The sequence below is a fragment of the Platichthys flesus genome, chromosome 2, assembly GCF_949316205.1.
Source record: "Platichthys flesus chromosome 2, fPlaFle2.1, whole genome shotgun sequence".
Lineage (NCBI taxonomy): Eukaryota > Metazoa > Chordata > Actinopteri > Pleuronectiformes > Pleuronectidae > Platichthys > Platichthys flesus.
Window position 1 is genome coordinate 4,564,764 of NC_084946.1, and position 12,430 is coordinate 4,577,193.

The window sequence follows — 12,430 nt, forward strand, 5'->3', positions numbered from 1 at the left end:
TTTACAACACTCATCATTTTATGAGGGGCCATCTAGGGGTTCAGTATCTTGCCAAGGACACTTAGGCATGCAGATGGGATAGAGTGGGGTTCGAACCGGCAACCTTCTTGTTGCAGAGCACCCGCTCTATCCCCTAGGCCACGCTCTCCCCCAGAGAGTCCCCCAGAGAGTCTTCACAAGCCAAGACATCATGCACAGTTTACTAAGGCAACTTCAAGAACTGAAGTGAAAGTCAGCTGTTAACACTGCATGGAACAGAAAACCCCACAATGCACTGGCACATGGAGTCCCTGTAGCAAGGCAAATCTGCTTTATATTCATAATTGAGTCAGATGAACAGTGTGATGCTACGATTTCAATGTCCAGATTATTTGTGTATTTCAAGGCTGTCAGGTCACATGACACCTGAGCCACATGAGCTGCCATACTGGCAGCTCATGTGGCTGCCAGTATGGCAGTATCACAGATAAATCGGATTTAGCTTAAATGACGTCAGATAATGAGCTAGCTTACATGTTCAGGTAGCTAACCATGGTTACTTCCCCCACACATTTGTGATTTACTTATACAAGGTTGAATCTATTCTGTCGTCTTTTTTTGAGGTTGGAAACTTTTGCTTATTTTGCCCGTAATGTGTGAATCCTTTTTAAAAGTACACACTCTGAGTTTGTTATTTAGCAAGTGTCTAATAGCACCCAGGGCTATAGCTACAGGGACCATTTTCTATAAGTGAAAGCATGTTTCAAACTTATTCTGTATAAGTTAAAAAATTAAAGCATTTTCAGATTTAAAATGTGTCCATTTGACAAAGTTCGGGCCAAAAATGATAATAATAATAATAATAATAATAATAATAATAATCTTAATAATAAAATAAAACGTCCCAACAGAAAAGGCTTTGAAACCCTTTTTTTTATAAAAAAGACCAAAAAATGTACATAAAGCAAGTCTGTAAAGTTAATTAATAAAACATAAAAGTTAATTTAGACCAAATGTATTCTAAACATTTGATGGTAAATCAAAAATCAGAGAGTGTACCTTTGAGCTACATCTTTGTGTCTTTTGGTGTACAGATAAGCCTAAGCATAATAAGGACAAAACTATTTGAAAAGAAAGTAACCTCAGAAGATTTTTACACAAAACTGAAGCAACTTCCATTTGCATCCCAATTCTCCTTTTTGTTTGACCCAGTGGTGTTCAAGCAACACTTCTTTACATTGACAGGTAGATGATGTTCCAGATGTGGTCGCTACCGTGGATGGCCAGAACACCGGGTGTGTGCATGTACAGAAATTATACATATTAATCCTATCTGAAGAAGTTTTATTTAGTGGACAGTTCTTTCCTTGAAATGTGTGTGTGTCAGCAAGATACTTAAATATCTGCTGTCTCTACTGCCACTGAGAAATGGCACAATTGTAGCTGATTGTGCAAATGTATGCAAATGTGTGTTTGTCTCAGCTCAGTCATTTCAAGTGCAGTTCAAGCAAGTTATTTGCAGAGACCCTGTGTGTCTCCACAGTCAGCTGCCATAGAAATGAGTGAGTGCACATACAAGTTTGTGTGTACTTGCATGTGCGTGTGTGTAACTGAGGCATGCTTGTGAATGTGAGGAGCTGTGATGGCCTTAGTGCTGTGGTCCGTAAAGGCTGCTCCTCTTTAATGTGTGTCTCTCGTCCTAATCCGTGTGTCACCTAGAAGATGCTTTGTCTTCTGTTCTTTCCTCGAGCTGAGGAGAGACAAAGTGAGAACACACTTAATTTACACCTGTAATTATTCACAGTCTATCGTCTATAGACACAGTCTATTTACAGGGAAGCAACAACTCCATCTTTTCCCTGAATGCATCACCCCTTTAACCTAAATTAACTTGATGCTTCTTGGTGGTACTCAGGTGGATATACAGTCATAGTGAGACTTTAAATTAAATTAACCTATCAGAGTGTATACTAGAGTAGACAGTAATTGGCTTGAATATGAAAACAACCCTTTGGTTATTAGTCTTTTCAGTCCCTATGAGACTCATCGTTCTACTATTTCATTTGTGTCACAATAAACAAACTCAGCATGCCGGCTTCTTGCAAAGCACTGCTAATTAGCAAAGTATGTCTGCAGACAGTTTAACATTTCAGATGTTGTGGCCAAGAGTAAAACACAGACGAGTTTAATTCATTTTCATTAGAAAAAATTCTGGAAACTCACAGTGTAAGAGATAATCCATCCCATAGTTATCAATCAATACTTTGTCAGTCGAATGTGTTTACAGAACACGACATTACGAGAATATAAGGTAAAAACAAATATTTTTTGTTTACAGGTCTAAGATGCGCAGAACTATTTTAACATCATAACATAGTTATCAGAATTACCACTATGCGAACAAAGTGTTTGGCTGCCGGTAACTATGACTTGTAATCAGCTTATAGTGAATTCATATCATGTCACCTGTGGCGGTCACTTACTTAAAGGCTGAAACACAGAAGTGCGGTGGCCTGGGTCCTTCTGGAGCTGCACCTCTCTGAGGGAAAACACTGAGCTAGCTAAAACAAAGAGAGGGAGAGAAGCACTGATTAAAACTCGTCAGTCGCCCAGGGGTGTCGCCTGGCTTGGGTATCCGGGGCTCTAGACACAGAAGTTTTTTCTTTAGCCCCAAATGATTTGCCAGAAGCAATTTTTTTTCTAAACCACTGGTTAACCTTTGACAGCTTGTTTTAGCATCTTCAACAAAACACCAAAAGAAGTTGGTCAAAATTTTCTTCAGATGTAAAGTCTCACATTGTTTTGCACTAACCTTTTTAAAACGTTTTACACGTTCTGTCAAATCCTTCTGTGCATTTTGTTTCAGGATGTTTAAAACCTTTTTTTTTCAGAACTTCTTTTATGTTCACAGCTGAGTTACCGAGACCCGTGAATCTTAATTACACCTGCGAAGCCTTTATAGTGTTGAACAGTGTATTTATGTGTGTCTTACTGTCTGCCAAATTGTGTATGTTATCCCCCAGAGTCAGGAAGTAGGGGTGTCGCAGAGAAGCTTCGGATGACATTCTGCTCCTGGTATTGTACTGCAATCAAAGCACAAAAGCAGCTGATTAGACCAACTGTGAGATCCCGGTGTGTGAATGTCATCGTGCTTTTGTCTCATACCAGCAGCAGAGCAGACAGCAGGTCAATCCCCTCCGTGTCCAGCCTGGTGGAGACAAAGAAGAGAGCTCAGTTTGCACATACTATGACTGTTCAGAGGAGTTACTTTGTTACTGGTAATAAACCAAAGTAATGAGGGGATAAATATATGAATGCGTATTACGTATGTACAAGAAAATATGGTTTAGCTACGTAGGCAATAATCCATTTTAATTGCTAAGCTAAATGTAACATAGGGCAGATAATACTAATCCCAATGCTGCAATAAAATAGTATAAAACGTTATTATCCATCATTGTATTATCTAATCTACTAAGATCTTAGACCTTAGTTTAAAACAATTTGTTAATGTAGGTCAATAAAGCTATTTGGCAACACAGACCTGGGGCCTGCATAAAGCGAGTTCAACTATCCAGGCCATTCTGATAACCTGGACTACATAGCTGGTTACCAACCATCTCAGTCAACTCTGGTTTTATTATCCAGCTATGAGCACGTTCATGTGACAGAGGTGTACTTTTTTTCTGAGGAACATTGTCAGAACCCTAAATAAAGTTCTTGTTGTTCTTATGATAAGAGCACCAATGTCGCACCTTGTTTAGCCCTATGAAACAAATTGAAATTTATGTATATGGCCTATACAAATACAATTTGATTGATGATTGATTGATTGAAATGCTGATATCTGGCTGTAGAGTCTGTAAAATCAACTAACACAAGTTGCTCTCAACAAGCTGAAATCTGCTGACGTTTGTTGTTTCTCTAATGTAGCCTTAACTCTCCTGTCCCTGTCAGAATCCTGTAGATTGATGACTCTGGTTCCACTGACCTGATTGGTCAGTAGTTCGGTCGTTGAGAGGTTTCTATCTCTATTCTCAAACTCAAACTAGCAGTTCAACATGTTACCATGGTGATTTACCACAAGGCTAAAAACTCTGAGTTAAACCTCACGTTTCAACAGTTTCAACAAGTTAGCTGACAAGTCTAGCAGGCCCTGTTATTAAATTCTGCTTCATACAAATAATTTATTTTGTCCTTCTGACATTAATCTTCATATCCTTTGGACCGAGCCGGAACCTGTGTTTGGGACAAGTACACAACTTCACTTCACCTCAAATTGAGCAGGCTGGCTTATATGCTAAAATAAGGTGGTGAACATTCACCTAGTACATCAGTATGTTACAGTAACACTGTCAGTGTGAGCACATTAGCATGCCAATAGCATTTAAGTGAAACTATCACAGTGTAGTTCAGGCTCTTAGGCCAGCTAGCATGGCTGCAAACAGTTCATCTCGTCTTTTGACTCTCCTGTCACCACTCATCTGAACAGACAGAGAAATGTTGTGATACCTGGGAACGTGGTTGATGAGAGCTTGAGGTCTGTACTGAGGAAAGAGGTAGGACCGAAACTCATCATTACTGCTGATACCAGGCCAAGTGTCTTCTGTTGGAGTGCCTGAAGGAAAAGGAGTAAAGGGACTGTGCAGTCATCTTCTCACAGAGGACACTGTCACATCATATACTACTTTTTATCTGGCCTGAAAAGATGCTGTTATATTCTGTTGCTCTGTTACCGATGAGTCTGAAAACGAGATGTAGCTCCTCCTTCACAGTGGCACCAGGAAACATGGGACGACCTGTCGCCATCTCAAACATGATACAGCCCACTCCCCTGGAATAGGACGGAAAAGATAAAGTCATATTGTTGGTGAGGCCCGGTTCAATAAACACACACCTCAAAGTGTGCTAAAGGTACAAACACGTTTATTGTGAGTGGGTCTTTTTCCATCTAAGATGGTGTGTTGAAGAGGTGTCCTGTTGTCTGATGAGACGATATGTGAACTCATAAAAGCCTGTCGTGTCGTTAGAGAGATACAGTCGTCTCTCCATGGCAAACTGCGGCTGGGCAAACGCACACACATGGAAGGTGAACGCAGACAAATTACTCTCCATTGTGTGACAGTGACTCATCTCTCTGTTAATAACTTGGGAGATTGAAATAGATTCATAGAAAGCCTGGACTCTCCTCACGCTGTTAGGTATCCATCTAGATCACAAGGTAACAGTATCACACAGAGCCAGAGCTAACACAAGCGTGTTGAGGACCCCATTTGCTCTGCGTTGCCCTAAAGATTGAAGCGTGTCAGCTCTGTTCAGATCAAATACAGGTTAAGGCCACAAGTGACGTCTGAGCAGAAATATTACTGGTGGGTGGATCCGTGCCTCAAGCATCTACACTAATAACAGTTAATCACATTTTCAGCTCTGATATTAGCAGCATTGGAATCTATGCCTAAACACAATGATCTCTCTCATGTCACATTAAGATTTTTATCGTTTGATTGTCGTTTTGGTTTCTCTGCTGCTGCTGTTTGCAGCGACCACCTCAGTCACAAGATATAAACGTATTAACCGTTTTTACACATGTGATTAAGTAATCAACAGAACTTGGAAGGACATAGGTCGGTGGTTCAATTCCCAGCTCCTCCAGTCTTTACTCCACAGTGTCCTTGGGCAAGACAATGAACCCCAAATTTCCCCTGAAAGTGTGTGAATGGCGGGTGATAGAAAGTGTACTGCATAAAGAAGCACTGTATGAATGTGTGTGTGAATGCGAATCGTAGCATAAAAGTGCTAAATACAATTAAATTATCGTTACCTGATCCAGATGGGCTTTATACTCCAAGATTCATGTCTTGGTTGTACTATGCTTGAAATAATAAGTTTTGAAGACAACATTTCTAAGTAAAATAAATATAAAATAAAAAATATGTTACAAAGAATTTCTTTTGTGAATTTATCCATAATTTAATACTTGAAAACACCAACGTGAGTGTCAGTGTGGCCAGTTTTTATCCGTTGTTACTTTGCACCCCTGTTTTGTTGTTTTTCCCACCTTCTAAGTAACTAAGGATATGGTATATATATATATCACATTATTTCTACTCGATTAAACTGTACACAGGTTAAATAAAAACTCAAAGACCACATCATTCGTGGTCCATTTAGATTCTGAATTGAGACACAGGATAAGTCTGGTCTAGTAAACCAAGGAGGTCTAGTGCAACCTAGACAACTAATAATCAATGTCCTACTCACCACATGTCGATGGGTGTGGAGTATTCTGTAGAGCCCAGGAGCACGTCAGGGGGCCTGTACCACAGAGTGACCACCTCATTGGAGTAGGTCTTAGTGGGGACGGACTTGGCCCTGGCCAGACCTGACAACAAAAAAGGTTTTGAGACCTGAGTGACAGCAGATTGGATTTCATCAGACTACATTTACAAACCTTAATTTTGACAATTTGACAAATATTAAGATACATAAGTCTAATATAATGAATCAGAGCAGTAATATCCTCATATCACCTTCTGACCTCTATACATTGTGTAGTCATAGAGCGTCCGACAGATCACTGAATAAAAATATTCGAAACAAGCTTATTTGCTGCGTTGAGATAAAAATATTGAAAAAGACTAATGGACCTCTAGTGGGCTTTTCTACCCACTTCAAGTTAAACAGAGAGAGGGGCATAGTTGCTAGGATACAGGAAGCAAAGGTGCTAAAATGAAGAAGACTTAAAATATTAGAGTAAAATAGAATTGGAAAGTGAGTGGAGCCGGATTGTAAAAGTTTGCTTTTTTAATACCGAAGTCAGCCAGTTTGAGCTCGCCCTTATCGTTGATGAGCAGGTTCTGAGGCTTTAGGTCTCTGTGGAGGATTTTCCTCTTGTGGCAGTAGGACAGGCCACGCATCAGCTGGAACATAAAGATCTGTAGGTATACAGGGAAGATCAAATCTTAGACCTCATTCTTTCTACATGTTTATAATGGAATACAATGGTGGTTCCAGCTTGTAGGGCAAACTTGGATGACAAGCATGAATTGCCCAAAATACATAGTCATACGTTAACAAAAATGTCAAAAATTAATTTGAAAGATTAAGAACATTTCTAGAATACACACAGTAAATTGCACAAATCCTATATAACACAAATAGAGCAACACACTTATTAAAAGAGAAGCTAGTTATGATACTATTGCACGTTATCCAAGAAACAGGACAACTGAATCCTGACCTCATCATTAATATCATAATATAAAACCATGAAATATTTTCTCTTGGGTGTTACTGATGCCAGACCGATTTGTATCACTTATTTGTTTCTTCAGGCTTTCAGCAGAGACGGGAGGTCAACATCTGCCCATATCTTAATCTGACATTAATGGATATTTTTAAACTAATGTGACCAAGTTAGTTTGGAGTAAAAATGTGACATATGACCTGTATCACCCTTTAGCGAAATCAACAGAATGTCTGACCACATCCCTATAAAGCATCCTATTCCCTGAGGGCCTGACCCTAACAAACATGTTCACATTCTCATAATAGAAACGGTACTTTTATACTTCAGCAGCCGAGCCATCCTTTGAGGATACGCAGCCTTGATGTTCGGCAAATTTCCCCATTGTGGGACAAAGTAAAAGAATATATTGCCTTTTTTTGGGGATAAGTGCAGAAATTCCACAAAATCTTAGACTGAAAATGTAATACTGGCACTGCCTCACATACCTGAGACTTTCTGCTTTTGTAAAAAGTCTTTTCAGAATCGTAAAAGACTCCTTGAACCATAAATGTGAAAAGAAATCCTCCTGTTGTGCTACAAAAAAGATTTTCAAACTATTTCCAGAGATGCACTTTTTTTAAAAACCATACAAAGATGGTGGACAGAAATAACGAACTCTTGCTGAAACTGTTGCATGGCAGATGTTGTTAACATAAAATAAGTTAAAAAAAAATATTATAACATTTTTAAATGATTAAACTGATTTATTTTACAGTAGACAGAGTATTCCTTTAATCCATGATGGTTAGAAGAGAGTCTGAACAGTCTGAAAATACCTTTTGAGCTTCGTCGAAGACCCTCTGGCTTTTCCAAACTCACCAATTATTTATTTTGCTCAGTTACTCAGTTACTAATGAATCATGTGTCGCATGTGTAAGCACACATGTAACCCATTACATGTGCCTGTCTGTCTTAAATGTGTGGGTGGGGGTGTGCCTGACATCTGATGCAGCTGCAGACGAGTCACTTCCTGGCGTGCAGCTCACCTTGACGTTGTTCATGCTCATGAGATTCCCGCAGTTGTCCAAGTACTGTTTAAGGTCACTGTCCTGGAAGACAAAGTATTCACAGTATTCACCTTCATATTCATATCTATATTCCACTTTCGTATTTGAGGTCAACGCTTTCGGCACTTACAAGATACTCAAACACCAGCGTTAGGCAGCGGTCCGTGTGGATGATGTCATGCAGCGTGACGATGTTGGCATGCTTCAGGTTCTTCAGTAGAGACACTGTGCGGACATAGAAAGGAGACAATGCCCCACCAGTAAAAAAACAACACTAATAACTACAACAAATCAATCTCTCATCACCTCAAAGCTGCTTGAACAATAACTTAGCCATGATTTAGCCTCTTAAGAGGCGGGTGAGATTTGCCCTAAAATTCGGTTAAAAATTTGTTTCAGTGTCCGTTGTCAGGAACACAAGTGTGAGGTCAATAAACCAAGCTGCCATGTCCTCATGTCCTCATGTCCTCCTGTAGTTTAAACTCTATAGTGCACATATCTCCACCAAGGCCCAATCGTCTTCTTAAACTAAATCAAGCTGCACAAATTGGAAACACTCATAGAAATATTCCAGATTTTTTTATTAGAATCCATGAATTATAACCTCTGGAATCAGTGAAAATGTCAAAAACATAAATATCACAATCTGTAATTTTTCTTTTCTTCCAATTCACACCTTGATGGGCTCTACCTAGACTGCATCCTTCCACCAAGTTTTGTGATAACCTATCCAATAGTTTTTGCATGATCTTGCTCAAAATCTCAGACCACTAACATGCATTTTTCTTTTAAATGAAAGGTATTAAAATTGAGTTTCGTGAAAGACAAGATCTGAGAAATGTAGTAAAGTCAATTCCTTCTTGTTGATCCTAAAATAGAATTATTATCTTCTGGAGGGCAGGACACGTGGCTCTCAACCTTGACGGACAATTTGAGTGTTTGTGTGTGTGTGTGAGAGTGAGTGAGTGTGTGATGTGTGTACCCTCTCTGATAGCCGTGCATGGTGCTCCCTCCTCGTGCTCCAGTCGAATCTCCTTCAACGCCACCAAGTTCTCTGTTAATTTGCTTCGCCCTTTGAACACTGTGGCATACGTCCCCTAAACACACACACACACACACACACACACACACACACACACAATACATCTCTAGGTGACATTCTGATAACACTATATACGAAAGAACTCTTGAAGATAAGCCTACAAGCAACAGAATAATGAAGTTAATGTGACTGGAATTTGTTTATCGTCGCTGCCTGTTTACCTTCTCATCATCATCTTTAAAGTAGCGCATAAACAAAAGCTTACCACTTTATTTATTGCAGCTGACTGAATCAGGTTAGAAGTTTTAAACAACACTATCACCCACAAGCAGCATCACAGTACTTTAATGACTTAAATGTCAAGCAAGCATTTTAAACGGCCGCTGATTTAAACTAATATTTAAATACATATATTAATTTCATCAGGATCAGATGTTCTTTCTTGAGATTATGCTTCATTTACACATGATAAATGATTGTGGATATTCGAATAACTGGCTGAAATGAGTTATTTCTTCTGTTATCAGCTGCTGAGCCTCGTGACTGGGTTCAAGCTGATTCCGTCACTAATCATTCTAGACTCCTCAAGGCAACAATCGTTCTCACATGAATGGTTTTGTATGTAAGCACATCATGTATGTCACACAACTTAAATGCCATGTTCATCCAGTGGGGCTCCTAACATTGTGACCCTGCAGGGAGCAAATCATCCAAGCACATTAATACTTTCCTTATTGTTAAGTTGCAGGAGCTACAGCAGGAAGCTGGACATGTGTGTACTGTAGTTTGACTTGTTCTGGCATGTAAACAAAGCTACTGTGTTGTTCCCGGTTTTGAAAGGATCCTGCATGCGCCCAAGAGATTTGACTCACAGCCGGGCTAAGGAGCAAAATGAAAACTCACAGAGAACTTGTGGTCAGTGCGGTTGACATAACACATCTGAGAGATGGTTTATTTCTATTTGATGAAGTTCACTCCAACTAGAATTACTGCTGTGTGGCAGCAGCGGTGGGTGTTATGGCGACGTTTTGATCCCCCAATGGACTTAGAGCCTGGAAGTTGTTAAAAGGTGAAGGTGTGAGTAATTAGGAGAGACGTACCTCACCCAATTTGCCGAGCTTCACGTATGTCTCTAGTTTCCCAAAGCCTATATCAGACTAGAAGAAAAGAGAAAGAGCCAAATTAGTCTTTCACTATTCAGTCCTTTAACAGCACCTTAGAATACATTTGCAGACTTAATTCAAGTACATTGTTTTTGAATGGTGAAATGGAGAAGATATGAAAGAAAATAAGGGACCTTTGACAAGATAAGAGGACAAGATAAGAGGACTCACAAAGAACAAATATGCTCTGAACTGAGACATTCACTGGCTGAAGAGGAATCTCTCAAATAGAAACAAGCCAACAGGGTTACTAAATGAGATTTATGAGAGCAATCAATAAAGCATATATTACAGTGGTCTGTGATCCTTGTCAAGGTTCAACAGTTCATAGGCTGATAACGTGGATGGAGAGATAGAGAGATAATATGTAGTAACTAACCAGTGAAGCGCGTCGAGACGTGCGACTGAATGGTTTGCTGAGCGGTGAGTTTTCACTCTCTAGCTGCAGTTTCTGCAGAAACTCTGGAGGCAGGCGGATGTCCATTGGCAGGGACATGCGCTTACTGACATCCTGGAGGAAGACAGCATATTAACAACATATATATTTCTCCTGTCTGTCTGTTTTGGACAAAGAGATACATTTTATTTCTAGCATTATGAAAATGGACTTTTCATCTGTCCAAGGTCCTTTTTAGTCTCACCCAATCTCAGATTGGATTGGCTGCAGCCCATATGTGATCCTCAAAGGATGAGTGGTGTAGATAATGGATGGATGGACGTTAGTAACATCATTGCTTTAGCCAATCTAGTATTCTTACCTCAATTCATATGGCCTAATCTACAGTGAGCTAGTTACAGTAAGCTGACATGATATTGGGATTCTTTTCTTACTTGGGTGACTTGTACATAAATCATTTATCTGCAGAAATTAGCTCACTCTTTGAGGTATTAATGTGGCTTTAAGAAACCAGAAACCAACAGACTACAACCAGGTCATCTGCTAATTTTGCACCATGTCAAACTGCTATGGCCTAATATTATGTTATTTACCAACATAGACCAGTGTTTCATTGACTTCTGTGCATGAGAGGCAGGTACTCTCCATATAGCATGAATGAATCATTCATCAAGGGTTTTTCTGAATCATCATATAGAGACAGTCTAACAACCAGCCTTCTAAAAAAGAGCTGCAGCTCCAGACCAGAATCTATCTATTCGCCACTTAGTAACATAAACAACAGACCTGATTCTCATCATCAGGAACCCTTTCATGGCTGTGTTGGGCCTGAAGTTAAAGTAATGTTATCAATTTTTCCACAAACAGGTTGTGATTCTCATATCCATATCAGCATTACTGCCAATAAAAATCATATTACTTAGACCTACTCTTGAGAGAAGTCTGTGATATGTTTATTCATAACATTGGCTTGACACAAATAACAGAAAATGTGCTTGATTTTACTTAAGGAAGAAAAAATGAATATTTAAATTTTTAACCTTAAATTTTAACCTAATATCATATTATAAAGATCAATATACACATTTTTAAACACTCTATTATACCTACCATTCTCCAAACGGAATAAGTTTGTCACTGTTTCCTTTTAACTTCAGCTACAGATATATCGAAGACAGGTAGGATGTTAAGCCATTAAGTTAATTGATCACATTTTCCTGAAAAACAGCAGACATGTGCCATGATGTCTGCCGTCATAGTGATGGCTTATTAGAGAGTGAGTCAATCAATAAACTAATTTAAAAAATCTGTCAGTCCTGCAGTGCTGTAGGTCCAGCAAACATTCCCTTTTGTTTTTAGTTGTTTCAACTGTTTGGATCTCCGCTGTTGTTGAAGGTGAGTGGAAGTGCGCTGAGAATTACATGTCACAGCCATTCCAAACCTACAGAATGTGGGTGTGTGCAGGCCCTGTAAAGGGGACATATTATTCAAATTCCACTTTTGTAGTGCTTCTCCACGTTAATTTGGGTATCTGGCATGTCTACATCTACAAAA

General features: G+C 39.3%; 1 protein-coding gene across 1 annotated transcript in view; it reads right to left on the reverse strand.

Annotated features, from left to right (window-relative positions):
- Positions 1-890: 890 nt before the first annotated feature.
- cdk18 (cyclin dependent kinase 18) overlaps positions 891-12,430 on the reverse strand; it is a 38,609-nt gene continuing 27,069 nt past the window's right edge. Inside the window, exons 4-16 of the mRNA XM_062411236.1 lie at positions 10,859-10,990; positions 10,417-10,473; positions 9,257-9,371; positions 8,405-8,499; positions 8,254-8,316; positions 6,791-6,914; positions 6,241-6,361; positions 4,716-4,813; positions 4,492-4,597; positions 3,145-3,187; positions 2,972-3,062; positions 2,463-2,540; positions 891-1,729 (exon numbers count right to left, since the gene is read on the reverse strand). Of these exons, the coding sequence (XP_062267220.1) occupies positions 1,695-1,729; positions 2,463-2,540; positions 2,972-3,062; positions 3,145-3,187; positions 4,492-4,597; positions 4,716-4,813; positions 6,241-6,361; positions 6,791-6,914; positions 8,254-8,316; positions 8,405-8,499; positions 9,257-9,371; positions 10,417-10,473; positions 10,859-10,990 (1,158 nt within the window). The 3' untranslated portion in view covers positions 891-1,694. The remainder of the gene's footprint in view (positions 1,730-2,462; positions 2,541-2,971; positions 3,063-3,144; positions 3,188-4,491; positions 4,598-4,715; positions 4,814-6,240; positions 6,362-6,790; positions 6,915-8,253; positions 8,317-8,404; positions 8,500-9,256; positions 9,372-10,416; positions 10,474-10,858; positions 10,991-12,430) is intronic.